Source organism: Erythrolamprus reginae, chromosome 9, assembly GCF_031021105.1.
Source record: "Erythrolamprus reginae isolate rEryReg1 chromosome 9, rEryReg1.hap1, whole genome shotgun sequence".
Classification (NCBI taxonomy): domain Eukaryota; kingdom Metazoa; phylum Chordata; class Lepidosauria; order Squamata; family Dipsadidae; genus Erythrolamprus; species Erythrolamprus reginae.
The window spans coordinates 5,710,556-5,728,815 of record NC_091958.1 but is presented as its reverse complement, the minus strand read 5'-3'; the positions used below and the strand labels follow the sequence as shown (position 1 = coordinate 5,728,815).

Genomic DNA, 18,260 nt, shown 5'->3' with positions numbered 1-18,260 from the left:
CCATTAAAGAGATAATGGGGCACTTATCTGTAGTCCCTAAGTCCCTGCTTTGGTGGCCACTCCTGATGTAAAAGAGAAAGTAAGGGATAAGTGAATGAGGGACAAGGAAGTCTTTGTGCAATCTAGAAGATTGTTTCCTTATTAGGTCCCCTCTGTGCATTGTGTGGTCTAGAACAGTGTTTCCCATAGACCTCTGTAGACCAGTGTTTCCCAACCTTGGCCACTTGAAGATATCTGGATTTCAACTCCCAGAATTCCCCAGCCAGAAATTTTGGGAGTTGAAGTCCAGATATGTTCAAGTTGCCAAGGTTAGGAAACACTGGTCTACAAGAGTGCTTCTCAGCCTGAAGTCTATGGACCCCTGGAGATGCAATGACATCACATACCCCATCTCCATTAAATCTCCATCTCCCTTAAGTCTTGGAGGTCCATGGCCATGATCTGTGGCCACAAAGCATGGCTGAAATTCAGCAGATTCTAACCAGTTCTGGAGAACCAGCAGCGAAAATTTTGAGTAGTTTGAAGAACCAGCAAATACCACCTCTGGCTGGCCCCAGAGTAGGGAGGGAATGGAGATTTTGCAGTATCATAGAAACATAGAAACATAGAAGTCTGACGGCAGAAAAAGACCCCATGGTCCATCTAGTCTGCCCTTATACTATTTTCTGTATTTTATCTTAGGATGGATATATGTTTATCCCAGGCATGTTTAAATTCAGTTACTGTGGATTTATCTACCACGTCTGCTGGAAGTTTGTTCCAAGGATCTACTACTCTTTCAGTAAAATAATATTTTCTCATGTTGCTTTTGATCTTTCCCCCAACTAACCTCAGATTGTGTCCCCTTGTTCTTGTGTTCACTTTCCTATTAAAAACACTTCCCTCCTGGACCTTATTTAACCCTTTAACCTATTTAAATGTTTCGATCATGTCCCCCCTTTTCCTTCTGTCCTCCAGACTATACAGATTGAGTTCATTAAGTCTTTCCTGATACATTTTATACTTAAGACCTTCCACCATTCTTGTAGCCCGTCTTTGGACCCGTTCAATTTTGTCAATATCTTTTTGTAGGTGAGGTCTCCAGAACTGAACACAGTATTCCAAATGTGGTATCCTTCCCCTGCCATGCCCACCAAGCTGCCAACTTTTTTTACTGCCACAATGTGGGCGTGGCTTATTTTATGGGTGTGGCTTAATGGTCTTGTGACTGGGTAGGAGTGGCTTGCTGGCCATGTGACCCAGTGGGAGTGGACGAATGATAGACAGCATTATTTGTTGAGGAACACAGTAACATTTTAAGCTTTTATACTGAACCCACAAGGTTCGGTATGATAATAGATTAGGCAAGTAGCTCAATTGCTATAAAAGTTCAGATCTAGCTAATTCTTAAAACGATTAAAGCATTCATGGGTAAAACACCCTATTTAATTATTTCCTATTTTAAAAGTAATTAAGGATCATACTGAGGTACTAGAGAAGGAAGGACAATAAAAACTATTAAATATTAAATAAATAGTGCATAAATTTAAGGGGCGTGCATAAGTGCACCAGTGTGCCTTCCGTCCCCTGTCCAATAGTCTCTCCTTATCTCATTTATCTTTTCTTCCTTTCAAATATGTTCACCTATACTTTTATATCTTTTCTTCTATTCTTTTCTTTACTTATGTTATTACATATCTTTCTCTTCAATGTTTATTATGTATTGGACAAAATGAATGAATGAATGAATGAATAAATAAATAAATAAATAAATGTACTACCCCCCACTGCGTCCCCCATCACGGGGACAGCGGCCCATTACTGCCACCAAGTCACGCCCACCAACCCAACCCACACTACGCCCACAGAAACAGTGGGGAAAAATGTTGAATTTCACCCCTATTTCAAGGTGGTGAAGAAAAAATAGCGACCCACTGGTCCAAACAGGGATATCCAACCTTTGGCAACTTTAAGACTTATAGACTTCAATTCCCAGAATTCCTCAGCTAGCTTTGTTGACTGAGGGATTCTGGGAGTTGAAGTCCACAGCTCTTAAAGTTGCCAAGGTTGGGAGATGACAACAAGAAGAAGACCCTCTCGGTCACATTTATATCGAGAGGGCAGCTTGTGAAGAGAACACAGCTCTGGACTAGGACAAAAGGCTGAATACCGCGACTGGTGAGAAAGATGGAGGTAGAGGTGGCCCTTCTCCTTGGCCCTTCACTGGTTTCTCGTTCTGGATGTAATCGGTGAGGTTTGGAGCTACAATGCAACTGGCCGGCGGAAGGTAAGTCAGCTTCCATTTCAGCTCAACGTTCACTGTGCCAGCGGGATGACCTTCAGAATCGGTTAATTGAAAAGTGCCTGAAAAACCAAAGGCAAACGTGAGCGCATTGCATTCGTCGTCCTAGTATTTGGGTTCCGGAAGCCGACAAAACAGATGCCGCGCTTATGCTCGGAATCGATCAAAATGAGCCTTGGCTAATTTTGATACTCTGCAATCCAGCAGAATGCAATGCTAATCTTATGAGATGAGGTTCTAGGTTCACCTAGAAAACGATCGATCGTCGGGCTAGTTTTGCTGTTTCGACTCAACAAGTGTTAATACGATTAACGTATGGATTATTGTGGGTATTTACCATTTTTGTAAAGCCCTTTATGGAACCGGACCAGGGTATCTACGAAACCGCCTTCTGCCGCATGAATCCCAGCGACTGGTTAGGTCCCACAGAGTGGGCCTTCTCCGGGTCCCCTCAACAAAACAATGTCATTTGGCGGGGCCCAGGGGAAAAGCCTTCTCTGTGGCAGCCCCAGCCCTCTGGAACCAACTCCCCCCGAAGATTAGAATTGCCCCCACCCTCCTAGCCTTTTGTAAACTCCTTAAAACCCACCTCTGCCGTCAGGCATGGGGGAACTGAGATATTCTTTCCCCCTAGGCCTTTACAATTTATGCATGCTATGTTTGTTTGTATGTGTGTTTGGTTTTATAAATAAGGGTTTTTTAATTGTTTTAGTATTGGATTTACATGATGTTTTATACTATTGTTGTTAGCCGCCCCGAGTCTACGGAGAAGGGCGGCATGCAAATCCAATAAATAATAATAATAATAAATAACCTCCTGGCATGGTGTTATATACAAATCCGTAAGTTTATGTAATACCTGCTAGGAGATGAAGTAGGATGGTGAAGGACCAGTTTCATCAAGATATCACCCAGATTTATTCTAAAAAGTATTTCTGACTAATCTTTCATCTTGGAAAGACATTTTGCACCATAAACTATAAACTATTTTAAAATAGGACAAGCTTATAGGAGGCTCTTGATGTTGCACCTGAGCTTGGTTGCTTCCTGACAGACGTTTCATTACCCAACTATGTAACATCATTAGACTGGTACTGATTATGTTACCTATTTTGGGTAATAAAACGTCTGTAAGAAAACAACCAAGCTCGGAGGGCATCAAGGATCCCCCAGTCCTCTTCCTCTTCTCTGGAAACCCCAATTCCTTCTAACACTGATGATGTTACCTAGTTCGGTAATGAAACGTTTGTGAAAAAACCACCCAACTCAGAAAGCACCACCATCCTTCATTTCCACCCTGAGCTACAAATATTCTCCTTTATTAGGACATGTTTAAGAACAAGCGGCACCAGTTATTATCTGTTTGAGCAAAGGGTCAGGATCTTTACCTGAAATGGAGTTACCATGGGCCAACGAAATTAAAGGAACGTTTGCTTTTCCGACGTAAACCCCATCTTCCGTTTCCTCGTCATCAAAGACGTAAATATTCAAAAATTCAGATTTCAAATAACGGTCGAGATCTGCATTCATTGGCACTGGGAAGCCCACGTGATCATCAAACCGAGGGTGGTTGCTGCTGGGAATGATGGTGGTATCGTGATCGGCAAAGTCGAAGAACTTGTAGACCACGTAAGGACTCGGCTGGAGATTGGTCTTTCGGCTTGGCAAATCGTTACAATTCTTTACGGTAATGTGGAGCTCATTTATGTTCCTATCAATTGAAGGGCTGCCTTGGGGAGGATTGAGTGCTGGCTATTTTAACAAGAAGAAAGGGGGGGGGGATATTATTATTATTATTTATTATTTATTGGATTTGTATGCCGCCCCTCTCTGTAGACTCGGGGCGGCTAACAACAATGATAAAAACAGCATGTGACAATCCAATAATAAAACAACTAAAAAACCCTATTATAAAACCAAACATACACACAAACATACCATGCATAACTTGTAATGGCCTAGGGGGAAGGAATATCTCAACTCCCCCATGCCTGGCGGCATAAATGAGTCTTGAGTAGTTTACGAAAGACAGGGAGGGATGAATCAATGTTTATTTGTTTTTGGTTTTATTTTTAAACTGCAAAAGTAAACATCTACCCGTAGGCTAAATTAGCATCCAATCACTGATATAGCTTGTAATAATCATTAAAAAAACCACCAGTGCAAAAAGTAGGGTGTATGCCTTAAAAATTCTTAAGACAGCTGTAAAGTTTGTAGGTTGATTCCGACTTAATCCTGTTCTCTGAACCAAACCACGTCACTGATTTGTTTTGTAGTCAAAAGAAGGCCAGGAAATTATAGACAGGTAGTTCTCGACTGGTAACCTACAACTGAACCCCATATTTATGTTGTTAAGCAAGACAGTTATTAAGTGGGGGTTTTTTTTCATAGTATTTTTCTAGATCACTTCCGGAAGGGTTTATACCCTGCTTGAAAAATTATGTTCTAGGTTTCTTCATATTTAATTTTTAAAAACCCTGCTATAATTCAGAATAATGTGAATCATTAGTCATGTGGATAAAACTATCAGTAAGAACATCTAGAGCACGGATGTCAAATTCAAGGCCTGGGGACACGATCCAGCCCACGAGATGCTTAGATCTGGTCGGTGGGGTTGCCTTAAAAACAGTAAAGGACCTGCCTACGGTGTCTCTAACAGCAAAAACAGAGCTCATGAATGCTGCCTCCTGATACAATAACAATAATAACAATAACAACAGAGTTGGAAGGGACCTCGGAGGTCTTCTAGTCCAACCCCTTGCTTAGGCAGGAAATCCTACACTACTTCAGACAGATGGTTATCCAACATCTTCTTTAAAAACTTCGGTGTTTTTATACAAGTTTTCCAGTGATTTTTATACTTTATATGAGTGACGTCGAGGTGGCCACGCCCACCCTGGTCACGCCAGGTCAAACTCAACCCTGATTCTGCCCTCAATGAAACCGAGTTTGACACCCCTGATCTTGTGTGGTTCTTTGTGTAGCTGGAAGGAGGAACCACATGTAAGAATTGCCACAGTGGTAGAACAGGACCTGAAAAAACTGTGAATTGTGAAACAGAAAAAAAGCAACGTGCTTTGGTGATTCTGGCATCAATAGGTGCATTCATTTTCATTTTTTCATTTTATTGGATTTGTATGCCGCCCCTCTCCGTAGACTCGGGGCGGCTAACAACAGTAATAAAAACAACGTGCGACAATCCAATACTAAAAACTAAAAACCCTTAATTTAAAACCAATCATACATACAAACGTACCATACATAAATTGTGGAAGCCGCGGGGGAAAGAATATCTTAATTCCCCCATGCCTGATGACACAGGTGGGTTTTAAGAAGCTTGCGAAAGGCAAGAAGGGTGGGAGCTATTCTAATCTCTGGGGGGAGCTGGTTCCAGAGGGCCGGGGCCGCCACAGAGAAGGCTCTTCCCCTGGGTCCCGCCAAACGACATTGTTTAGTTGACGGGACCCGGAGAAGGCCAACTCTGTGGGACCTAATTGGTCGCTGGGATTCGTGCGGCAGAAGGCCGGCAGGAAGACAAGTGTATCTGAGACAATCACAATAATATAATAATAATTAAAAAAAACCTTGAAACTTGCCTGTTCCTTTTTATTTGCTGCGATGTAGCCAAGGGCTTTTGCACGTTCCTTGTACAGCCTCATGGCTTGGTCCATGGGAACTCTTAACCTGACCCAATATTCCACAGTGCCATAATTCTGGATTTCTCTGCCAAAGCCTACAAGTCAAAGTTTATGCAGGTTTGCAAGGTCAAAAATTACAGGCTCAAAGAGTTGACTCCTCAGTTATGAATTCTGGTTTGACTGAAGGCTCTATTCTCCCTTCAGCTCCAAACTGTCAAGCTGAATGCATGTCAGAATGGCCAAGGATACAAACAATCCCTCACCCCAATTGAATTCAGGCTTGACACCAATATGATCCAATAAAGCTATTATTTCAGGAATCTACCTGCCTCAGAGTTTTGTTTCCTATGGGTGTATTACATGAAACCATGACAAGGTACTGAAGTCTTTCTTTCTTTCTTTCTTTCTTTCTTTCTTTCTTTCATTCATTCATTCATTCATTCATTCATACATTCATTCATTAGATTTGTATGCCGCCCCTCTCCGTAGACTCGGGGCGGCTCAGAACAGCAATAGAACAATTCATAACAAATCTAATAATTTTAAAAACATTTTAAAACCCCCATTATTAATCAAACATACATACAAACATACCAAACATAAATTGTATAGGCCCGGGGGAGATAGCTCAATTCCCCCATGCCTGGCGGCAAAGGTGGGTTTTAAGGAGTTTATGGAAGGCAAGGAGGGTGGGGGCAGTTCTAATCTCAGGGGGGAGCTGGTTCCAGAGAGTCGGGGCCACCACAGAGAAGGCTCTTCCCCTGGGACCCGCCAAACGACATTGTTTAGTCGACGGGACCCGGAGAAGGCCAACTCTGTGGGACCTAATCGGTTGCTGGGATTCATGCGGCAGAAGGCAGTCCAGGAGATATTCTGGTCCGATGCCATGAAGGGCTTTATAGGTCATAACCAACACTTTGAATTATGACCGGAAATATATCTTAAAGTTGCCAATTTGGAGAGACCCGGCCTAGGCGATGGACAAACTTACATTAATAAATATAATTCACTTCTCAGTGGTTCTGACACATTACATGAAAACAGTCAGACCAATAAACATGACCAATGTTTGACTCTGTCATTAGCCTTCTAGCCATTCAATAGAATGAATAAATAAATAATTATTGATGAATTTAAATGAATGCTTTCTGTTAGAGGGTATTTTAATGCTTTGTAATAACGTTATTTCAATCTAAAAGAATCAGGGGTCTTAAGTAGACCATAATTATGCAGACTACAATGGCAATTTCATATAGCCATGCAATTTCATATTGCCGTTGCGTTATTGAAATAAGACCTGGCTTGTACACGGAATAATCCAATATAAATATGGAGGCATTCATAATTAACAAATATTACCTTTTTACTCCAAGTTATTTTAGTTTGCTGTGCACTAACTTTCCTCACCCGATCTTAATGATAACAGCATGGAATTGATTCAGCTGCTTAATAGGTGTCAACAATAACACAATCTTTCCCTAGTTATATCAAAAGAAGGGCTGTTTTTTTTTAATGTGAACACAAGCTAGTAAACACGCATTTATAAACGCATGATCAGTTAAGTGACACTAATTCATGGATTAGCTTCGCTGAAATCCGCATAACTTAATCATGAGTACAAGTGCACAGGACTGCAATATTGTGTATTCCTCTTCTAATTTAAGAAATCAGTCATTCGCCAACAATCACCAAATGGATTTAGCCGGCCTCAACTTAATGTTTCCTAACTGTGTTGGACAACCTGCCCCACCACCAAATTACAGTTTAGCATATACATATATTTTAATTAAACCGATGCATTTGGAGAAAGATAGTTGGAACACAGTGATCTAGGTCAGTGATTTCCAACCTTTTTTGAGCCGCAGCACATTTTTTACATTTACAAAACCCTGGGGCACATTGAGCGGAGCAGGGCGGGGGGCTAAAAAAAGTTTGGACAAAAAAACTCTCTCTCTCTCTCTCTTCCTCCCTTTCACTCTATTTCTCTCTCCCTCCTTCTCTCCCTTCCTTCCTCTTTCTTTCTCTCTCTCCATCCCTCTTTCTCTCCCTTCCTTCCTCTCTTTTTTCCTCTCTTTCTCTCTCCCTCCCTACCTCCCTCTATGTCTTTCTCTCTCTCTCCTTCCCCTCCCTCTCTCTCTTGCTTGCTTTCTCTCTCTTGCTCTCTCTCTCTTTCTCTTTCTTTCTTTCTCTTGTTCTCTTTCTCTCTCTCTTTCTTTCTCTCTCTCTTGTTCTCTTTCTCTCTCTCTCGCTCTTTCTCTCTCTTGCTTTCTTTCTCTCTCTCTCTTGCTTTCATTCTCTCTCTGAGCTTCGCGGCACACCTGACCATGTCTCACGGCACACTAGTGTGCCGCGGCACACTGGTTGAAAAACACTGATCTAGGTAATCATAGAGGCTGGGATGCTAAAGATATAATATTCGTTTTTAAACACAGTTGCCAAAGCAATCCAAAACACAACTTCAACGCCAACACGTGACGCCTACCAATCAAGATGGCGGAACTGCAGACTCTGCCGTTCTTTTCCAGAATCTCATGGAACCTTAGCTGGCAAGCAGCCGCCGTTTCGAAGTCTATGCCGTGAGCGAGATGGATTTCGAGAGCGGCGGCGCTTTTCTGCAAATACTGCAAAAAGCCATCGTCCACCCGCACCAGATACTGAGACGTGAAATTATAGGCTGGGTTGAGCCCTTGAACGACCGGCGTGGTCTGTAGTTCGAAATCGTAAAAGGCGTAAGTACAGAAGGTGGCGGGCTCTTGGTCACCAAAAGTTCTGGTGGCTTCCGGGGAAAATACAACCCGGCCGATGTGGATCTCAAAGAGGTTCTCTCCTCTCTCCAAATGCCTCGTCTCGTCAAAGTCATCCACAGGTTCATCAGCTATTATTTCGGGTCGAAATTTGTACTGTTTGGTCCCGTAAGCGATATCCTTAAGCTGGGCTGTTTAAAGCAAAGAATAGGAGGCGGACATGAATTAATTGGGCCTGAGAGTTACATTTTTCCTTGTCTCTTCCACAGAAATTGACAATTCTAAGCTTATATCCCTAATACACAGGGGTTCATGACATATACATTACAAAAAACACAACTAGAATACAGCAAAATGTGAGACCACATTTGGAATACTGTGTCCAGTTCTGGAGACCTCAGCTACAAAAAGATATGGAAAAAATTGAACGGGTCCAAAGACTGGCTACAAAAATGGTGGAAGTTCTTAAGCATAAAACGTATCAGGAAAGACTTCATGAACTCAATCTGTATAGTCTGGAGGACAGAAGGGAAAGGGGAGACATGATCGAAACATTTAAATATGTTAAAGGGTTAAGTAAGGTTCAGGAGGAAAATGTTTTTAATAGGAAAGTGAACAAAAATAACAAAGGAGCACAATCTGAGGTTAGTTGGGGGAAAGATCAGAAGCAACGTGAGAAAATATTATTTTACTGAAAGAGTAGTAGATCCTTGGAACAAACTTCCAGCAGATGTGGTTGGTAAATCCACAGTAACTGAATTTAAACATGCCTGGGATAAACATATATCCATCCTAAGATAAAATACAGGAAATAATATAAGGGCAGAATAGATGGACCATGAGGTCTTTTTCTGCCATCAATCTTCTATGTTTCTCTGTTTCTAGAAATTTTATTCTCAGAGAGGGGCGGCATATAAATCAAGCAAGCAAGCAAGCAAGCAAGCAAGCAAGCAAGCAAGCAAGCAAGCAAGCAAGCAAGCAAGCAAGCAAGCAAGCAAGCAAGCAAGCAAGTAGAAATGAATCCTAACTAAGGAGAAACTACCTGACAGTGAGAACAAATATTGGTTTACACCAATGACACTTTCAGTTTTTCAGTGAAACACAATCAAATGTGTGATCAAGAGTGAATTTTGATAGCCAATCTCCACATTTATTTTTCTCCCCTTTCTTCTCTTTCTACAGTAACTTTCTGCTGTAAAATCAGAATTCTGGTCAGGTTACCTTCTAATTTTCTAATACGGGAAGCTCTGACATCGAGAAGGTGGACGTAGTGTTCCAGCTTTAGTTCGTAATCTTGCTGTGAAGCTTCCATTTTTTGTGTCACGGATTCAACTTCGGCCTGATGGGGCAAGGAAAAACAGGTGGTTAGGCTACAAGCCACGCGTTGTGCCAAGCAGAGTTTGACCACCAATCTCCTTTCCCCAATACGATACCGTCATTTTCCCCCCCCAAATTACTGGGACTTATTTATTTATTTAGTTATTTACTTAGTGGTCAAATTTAAAAACCATCTATCTCGCCAGGTGGCATACCAATAAAATTACTGGCCGAGAGACGTTTAAGCTAATTTTTTTTATCTTCCCAAGCCTCTTTGAGGTATTAAATTCTATTCTGGAATTAAAAAATGACTAATTGCAAGCAATGACCAATCCCCAATTCTGCACTGGAAAAACATACTGTATTTTTTGGACTATAAGATGCATCAGAGTATAAGATACACCAACATTTCAAATAGGTAAACAAGGAAAAAAATGTTTTTGCTTTCCCTAGTGCCCAGGAACACTCTGTCGGTCTACCAAAGCATCTGCGTGCCCCATTTTAGGCCTCCAAAACCTCTCATGTACCACATTTATGCCCTCCCCAACCCCAGATGCACTCTGCGGGCCTCCCAAACCCTTGCTGCATCCCATTTTTGTGAAAAATGGGCCTGTTTTTGGTGAAAATGGGATGCACGGGGCCAGGTTTCGGGAGGACAAAAATGGCTCTATTCAGTGTATAAGACACACCAACATATCCACCGTATTTTGGGGGGGTGGGGGGGAGTGCACCTTATACTCTGAAAAGTATGGTACTTTTCTATGTGTCTCCTTTATGAATCAAACTAATATGAGATCAGCAAAATCTCATAAGAGGCCATAGAGTAAAGTCAAATATCACAGGCTTTCATTTTTTGGGGAGGAGATGAAGTTCCCGGAGTTATACTACTCAGAAATGGAAAGAGAAAAGAAAACCGAAGCCCAGTGGAATGCAATTGGGAAAAAAATATATCTCTGTTATGTCACAAATTAGCTTTTACGATATTTATCTAGGGGGGATGAAGACGAGAAAGATAGGAAGCCTTCACCCTTCATTCACTGAACTGGGAAATATGTCATGCAACATTCAATAGACTTGGACAAGATTCGGTCCTGTAAATACACAGGTCACCCTAACACTGATGATGTTAGCTAGCTGGGTAATGAAAAGTCTTCAAGAAAACAAGGAAGCTCACAGAATTTGGAAAACCATGTGTAGGTTTTACTTCTTTGGTTTGGTGGCAGGGTTAGGAAAATTCACTCTTTCTCTTGAGGAAACAGAAGGAAACGAATAATCTTATGAATATACAGTGATACCTTGTCTTACAAACTTAATTGGTTCCGGGACGAGGTTTTTAAGGTGAAAAGTTTGTAAGACGAAACAATGTTTCCCATAGGAATCAATGGAAAAGCGATTAATGTGTGCAAGCCCTTTTGCCAGCCGAAGCGCCCGTTTTTGCTCTGCTGGGATTCCCCTGAGGTTCCCCTCCATAGGAAACCCTACCTCTGGTCTTCTGTGTTTTTGTGATGCTGCAAGGGGAATCCCAGCAGGGGAATCCCATCATCACAAATACAAGTGCTTCGCTGGCAACAGAAGTCCGGAGGTGGAGTTTCCCAGCGAGGGGAGCATCAGTGAAATCGTAGCATCGCAAAAACACCGAAGTCCTCGAAACCTCACCTCCGGACCTCTGTGTTTTTGCGATGCTGCGATTTCACTGAGGCTCCCCTTGCTGGGAAACCCCACCTCTGGACTTCCATTGCCAGCGAAGCACCCATTTTTGTGCTGCTGGGATTCTCCTGCAGCATCACAAAAACACGGAAGTCCAGAGGTGGGGTTTCCCATGGAGGGGAGCTTCAGGGGCATCCCAGCAGCGCAAAACGGGTGCTTCGCTGGCAACGGAAGTCCGTAGGCGGGGCATCCCAGCGGCGGCGGTGGGTTTGTAAGGTGAATATAGTTTGTAAGAAGAGGCAAAAATATCTTAAACCCCGGGTTTGTATCTCGAAAAGTTTGTATGACGAGGCGTTTGTAAGACAAGGTATCACTGTATTTCAAAGAGAGCCTGGCTTGGGAAATTTTTGACTTTTATGCTTGTCTGTGTTATGCACTCTTAAGATTAAGCCATTTATCCCCAACACCAAACCTGCCTTTTAAGATCCTTTATTTGCTGGGCTTCAGTAGAACCAAACATTTAATTTAATTAGGCCGGGGTCTTGGTCAGCAAATCAGAGTTTTGTTTTTGCATAAAAAACTACTTGCTAAAAAACCTGGGGAGGAGTGATGCATGCTGGAATTAGACTATTAACTGAAAAGTTTATTTCAAGAGTGAAGTCTAGTAGAGTTCAACTCATTAAGATTTGGTTAGTTAGCACATAAAATATTGGATTCATTAATCCTCATTGTGAGATTTTTTTTTAAAAAAAGAAACACAGCGAGGCAAGCACAATGAGATACTTCACATTCTGCTGCAGTGAGAAAATTAAGTACCTGATAGTCTTTGTTAATTTTATGCTGCACAATTAACATATTGCGGGTCTTTTCAAGTTCTTGAACAGTTTCCGCATGAACTGCCTGAAGATCACGCACAGAGCGCTCTAAATCCTTTTGGCTGTCATTTTCTGCTTTCTCCAAAAACCCAAGGTCTCCACTTGCTTGTTGTCTATGAACCTAGGTCAGGAAAGTTGACAGCTTCATAATGAGTTTAAAAAAAAAGAAAAAAGCCAACACCCTTTCATTTTAATTGTAATAAATGGACCTCTCTCTTTTTTCAGCATTAAAATGAATCTGTGTTGAAAGACTGGGATTCTGCTCAGTGCTCTGTGGGGTGAAAAAAAAAGAGGAACTCAGAACTAATTAGCAATCTGCTTTGAGCCAAATCCTATACACATCTTTATGCAGAAATAAGTTTCAAAGGAGTTCAAAGGAATCCAAAAGTCGTTTCAATGAGAGCTGGTATGGTATCCGCAGATAAAAACTGAGGCTGCAAAATTTCTGCATATCTAAGGTAACAGAATTTACCTCTAGTTAGCATTGCAAACTGAATTGCAAATCTCCCAGTCATGGGAATTAATAGTTCTGTCAATTTATAAACACTGTTCTGTCAATTTGCTATATCTGCGTGGGCATTAACTCAGATGCAGACAAAACATCCTTTTTCTATTGGGTGTTTACCTACTTCAGATGGAAGATCAATGCATAATCTATGGTGCAACTAGAGAATGGGCAGACTCTGCCCACTTCCTGAACTTGGGACTTTCTCCAGATGTGCTGGCCTAAAATCCTAATTCTCAGGGGCGAGGCTGGCTGCAAATTATGGAAATTGAAATCGGACACATCTGGAAGATGTCAGATGGGGTGGGGCTATACCAGATTTATTACCCTTTCCAAAGTGTTGCAAATGACTTTGTTGTTGCATTTGATGTTAAACACAGGTCTGAAATAATTAGAAAAAGACACAATGCTTGTAGAATGCTATATTTAAGGTGGGTGCATCAAAGGTGATTCAGGAATTTGCCTTTCTCCCTGTCTGTCTCCCTGTCTGTCTCCCTGTCTGTCTCCCTGTCTGTCTCCCTGTCTGTCTCCCTGTCTGTCTCCCTGTCTCCCTGTCTCCCTGTCTCCCTGTCTGTCTGTCTGTCTGTCTGTCTGTCTGTCTGTCTGTCTGTCTGTCTGTCTGTCTATCTATCTATCTATCTATCTATCTATCTATCTATCTATCTAGCTAGCTAGCTAGCTAGCTAGCTAGCTAGCTATCTAGCTATCTAGCTAGCTAGCTAGCTAGCTAGCTATCCATCCATCCATCCATCCATCCATCCATAAATGGAGCTTTCTTAGATTTTTTTTCCCCAGGGAAAAGTGAACTTATATGAACCAAAATCAGTGTGGGTGAACTTTCTTTTCCTGGAACTTGAGAGCTATATATTTATATTGATATCAAAGAAGAAATAATGGTTCGAAACTAATCAAGCAGCGAAACAACCAGGAATTAAGGAGAATTTTTTTAATAGTGATGAACAATTAACCAATGGAACAGCTTCCTTTGAAATATTGTCAGCTTTCCATCACTGGAGGTTTTTAAGAAGAGGTTGGACAGTCACTTGTCTGGAATGATATAGGGTCTCCTGCTTGAGCAGGGGCTGGACTAGAAGATCTCCAAGGTCCCTTCCAACTTTGTTATTCTATTCTATTCTGTTGTGTTCTGTTGTGTTCTGTTGTGTTCTGTTCTGTTCTATTCTACTCTACTCTACTCTACTCTACTCTACTCTACTCTACTCTACTCTACTCTACTCTACTCTACTCTACTCTATTCTATTGTCCCTATGTCCTGACCTGACCTATCCGGCTACCTTTCTGTCTTTTTGGAGAAAAGAGACGCAGTGGACACATTCGAGCCAAAGAAACCTGATCTCGCAAAGGATTGACCCAAAGCATGAGAAGAACTCATCTCAAAAACCAGATGTTTGCAAGATCCCATTGGGTGGGAAGCGAAAGAGCTTGAGGAAGGGGGGCTGCGACCGGTTGTGCTAGTTACCTTGAACGTGAGAGCCTCATTGAGGTCGGCCGCATCAACACCATTCTCCTGAAACAGAGAAATAATTAACAAAAAGGTTCTCTTCAAGAAATGAATAATGGAGGGAAGACCCTCTCTTGCATTCCCACAAAACATGACATTCAGCTGGGCAACATGAATAAATGAACACGTTCGTATCTTCCGTTATTCAGATTGGGGCTTTTAAGAAAGAAGCATTTGCATAAAATATATATAAAAATGCCCCCTCCTTTTTAAGAGGCATTCTCAAATCTCTTTTGATTAAAAGGGGAAAAAAACACAACACACACACAAATGCCTTTATTTCTACCGGGAAACCACTCATGCACTTTGTGCTTGAGATGGCAAAAAAAAACCCCAAAACTTTGATTTTGGGTTGTACCGATTACATAAGATTTGTTGTTACAGAAATAGCTAGTTTCTCTGATTATGAAAAGGAAAAAGTTGAGGATAGATGTTAATGTCTTATTTTATTGTACCAAATAAGGTTAGAAACCAATGCCTTTTTCTCCCTTTTTTCTTTTGCTTTCCCCCACTATCCACTTCCCTTTTTCCTTCCCCAATTTCCCTAGCATTTACTTTTGTAATAGCAACAGCAATAGCACTTAGGCCTATACACCACTTCACAGTGCTTTTGCAGCCCCCATCTAAGCGGTTTACAGAGCCAGCTTCTGGTCCCCAACAATCTGGGTCCTCATTTTACCCACCTCAAAAGGATGGAAGGCTGAGTCAACCTTGAGTTGGTCAGGATCAAACTTCTGGCAATAGGTGTAATCCGCCTGCTTTACTGCATTCAAACCAGTGGGAGGGAGGGAGGGAGGGAGGGAGGGAGGGAAGGAAGGAAGGAAGGAAGGAAGGAAGGGATAGTAAGAGCATCTATCGCTTCACACCGCTTTTACAGCCCTCTCAAGGCGGTTTACAGACTCAGCATCCAACAAACTGGGTCCTCATTTTACCCGCCTCGGAAGGATGGAAGGCTGACTCAACCATACACTGGTCAGGATCAAACTCCTGGCAATTGGCACAATTAGCTTGGTTTTACTGCATTCTAACCACTGGAAAGGAAGGAAGGAAAGGAGGGAGGGAGGGAAAGAGGTAGAGAAGGAGGAATAGCAATCCCACTTAGGCTTATATACCGCTTCATAGTGCTTCCAAGCCCCCGCTAAGCGGTTTACAGAATCAGCCTCTTGCCCCCCAACAATCTGGGTCCTCATTTGACCCACCTTGGAAGGACGGAAGGCTGAGCCAACCTTGAGCCTGGTGAATCAAACTGCCAAATTGCAGGCAGCCGGCAGTCAGTGGAAACAGCCTGCAGTACTGCACTCTCACCACTGCGCCACTGCGGCTCTCTTCTAGTCATACTATAAGTTAATTTTAAAAAACCCTCTAATTCTCTAAGTCATTCTCTAAAACAAGGAGGGGAACAAATTCACCTTGGGGAAAGAATGTGCGCGGGCCTTCAGCTCTTCTAGCTGTTGCTTCTGTTTTAGGCAGAGCATCCGCAGCTCCTGGTTCTCCTGGGCCAACTTTTCAGTTTGGTCTCCAAAAAAAAAAAAGAAAAAAGAGAAAGTCTTTTTAAATTTTTTTTTATACCTGGCAGAATTTTAGAACTCCGACTATGGTTGTTTGGTCTGCTTATTTGGACAGGGAGTCATTGCTCAGTCACTCATGCCCTCATCACCTCGAGGTTCGATTACTGCAACGCTCTCTACATGGGGCTACCTTTGAAAAGTGTTCGGAAACTTCAGATCGTGCAGAACGCAGCCGCGAGAGCCATCGTGGGGCTTCCAAGATTCGCCCACGTTTCTTCAACACTCCGTGACTTGCATTGGCTGCCGATCAGTTTTCGGTCACAGTTCAAAGTGTTGGTCATGACCTTTAAAGCCCTACATGGCATTGGACCAGATTACCTCCGGAACCGCCTGCTACCGCACGAATCCCAGCGACCGATAAGGTCCCACAGAGTTGGCCTTCTCCGGGTCCCGTCGACTAAACAATGTCATTTGGCGGGCCCCAGGGGAAGAGCCTTCTCTGTGGCAGCGCCGGCCCTCTGGAACCAACTTCCCCCGGAGATTAGAACTGCCCCCACCCTCCCTGTCTTTCGTAAACTACTCAAGACTCATTTATACCGCCAGGCATGGGGGAGTTGAGATAGCTCTTCTCCCTAGGCCATTACAAGCTATGCATGGTATGTTTTTGTGTTTGTTTGGTTTATAATAGGGGTTTTTAGTTGTTTTTTATTATTGGATTGTACATGTTGTGTTTATTATTGTTGTTAGCCACCCCGAGTCTGCGGAGAGGGGCGGCATACAAATCCAATAAATTATTATTATTAATTATTATTATTATTAACTTACCACATATTTAACTTACACATATCGCATCCAATGCTGCTATTTGCAAGAATTCAGCCACTTCAACAGGCTTTCAAAGCCAGCTGTGCCATTACATACATGGGGATGGCCACAGCTTTGGAACAATTTACTACGTTCTCACCCAGCTCCCCAAATACGACAAACCTTCTGAAGTGAACTCAAAGAGATTCCTTTATTAGGAATGCCAGTGTGTTGTTTAAGAACTGCGGTAATTCCCTTAACAACCGTGGCAAGAAAAAGTCACACAACGGGGCAAAACGTGCATGACATGACTGTGTGTATGTATTTTATCTATTGGTTTTTTGTTTTTGTTTTTAAATGTAAAACTGTTATTTTAGATTTTAATTGTTAGATTTGTTACCATCTATTGTTTTTATCACTGTTGTGAGCTGCCCCGAGTCTACGGAGAGGGGCGGCATACAAATCTAAATAATAATCATAATAATAATAATAATAATTATTATTATTATTATTATTATTATTATTATTATTATTTATGTATTTATTTATGTATTTATTTATGTATTTATTTATGTATTTATTTATGTATTTATTTATGTATTTATGTATTTATTTATTTATTTATTTATTTGATTTGATTTGTATGCCGCCCCTCTCCGGAGACTCGGGGCGGCTAACAGCAACAATAAAACAGTGTACAATAGTAGTCTGATGTTAGAAATAATTAAAAACCCATTAATATATATATAAAACCCAAACATACATACATACATACCATGCATAGAATTGTAAAGGCCTCGGGGGAAGAGGGTCTCAATTCCCCCATGCCTGACGGCAGAGGTGAGTTTTAAGCAGCTTACGAAAGGCAAGGAGGGTGGGGGCAATTCTAATCTTTGGGGGGAGTTGGTTCCAGAGGGCCGGGGCCGCCACAGAGAAGGCTCTTCCCCTGGGTCCCGCCAAACAACATTCTTTAGTTGACGGGACCCGGAGAAGATCCACTCTGTGGGACCTAACTGGTCGCTGGGATTCGTGCTATAATAATAATAATTAACAAATGCCTTCATTAGCAAAAAAAAAGGCTGCATTGCAGTCGTAAGTCGGGAGCGACTTTTATTCACCTATAAAACACTTCCAATGGAGGAATGTAACTTCTGGGCGTGGGGGTGGGATTCGGGTTTAATTTAAAACAAAGTTTAGGGGGAAAAAACCCAGAGCACAGGGTCTTAGGCTCATAAAAGACAGGCTCTTAAGAAAACAAAGATTAAGATAATCTGCCGATCAAACAAACAGCCGTCAAAAACTGTTTGCGCTAATATCATCATCTGTAATCAATACCGGGAGGGTGCCGACCCCTGCATTCCACGTTGCAAAGAACCCGGAGACAAAGGCTCTTTAAGTCTGCAATTAATTTTTTTCAGCATT

The 18,260-nt window shown here is 42.0% G+C and overlaps 1 protein-coding gene across 2 annotated transcripts in view; it reads right to left on the bottom strand.

Annotated features, from left to right (window-relative positions):
* RPGRIP1L (RPGRIP1 like) overlaps positions 1-18,260 on the bottom strand; it is a 73,687-nt gene that overhangs the window by 29,167 nt on the left and 26,260 nt on the right. For both annotated transcript variants that reach the window (XM_070761920.1, XM_070761921.1), the window contains exons 11-18: positions 15,936-16,042; positions 14,485-14,532; positions 12,444-12,623; positions 9,885-10,002; positions 8,402-8,854; positions 5,878-6,014; positions 3,670-4,033; positions 2,150-2,343 (exon numbers count right to left, since the gene is read on the bottom strand). In XM_070761920.1, coding sequence (XP_070618021.1) covers positions 2,150-2,343; positions 3,670-4,033; positions 5,878-6,014; positions 8,402-8,854; positions 9,885-10,002; positions 12,444-12,623; positions 14,485-14,532; positions 15,936-16,042 — 1,601 coding nt within the window. The remainder of the gene's footprint in view (positions 1-2,149; positions 2,344-3,669; positions 4,034-5,877; positions 6,015-8,401; positions 8,855-9,884; positions 10,003-12,443; positions 12,624-14,484; positions 14,533-15,935; positions 16,043-18,260) is intronic.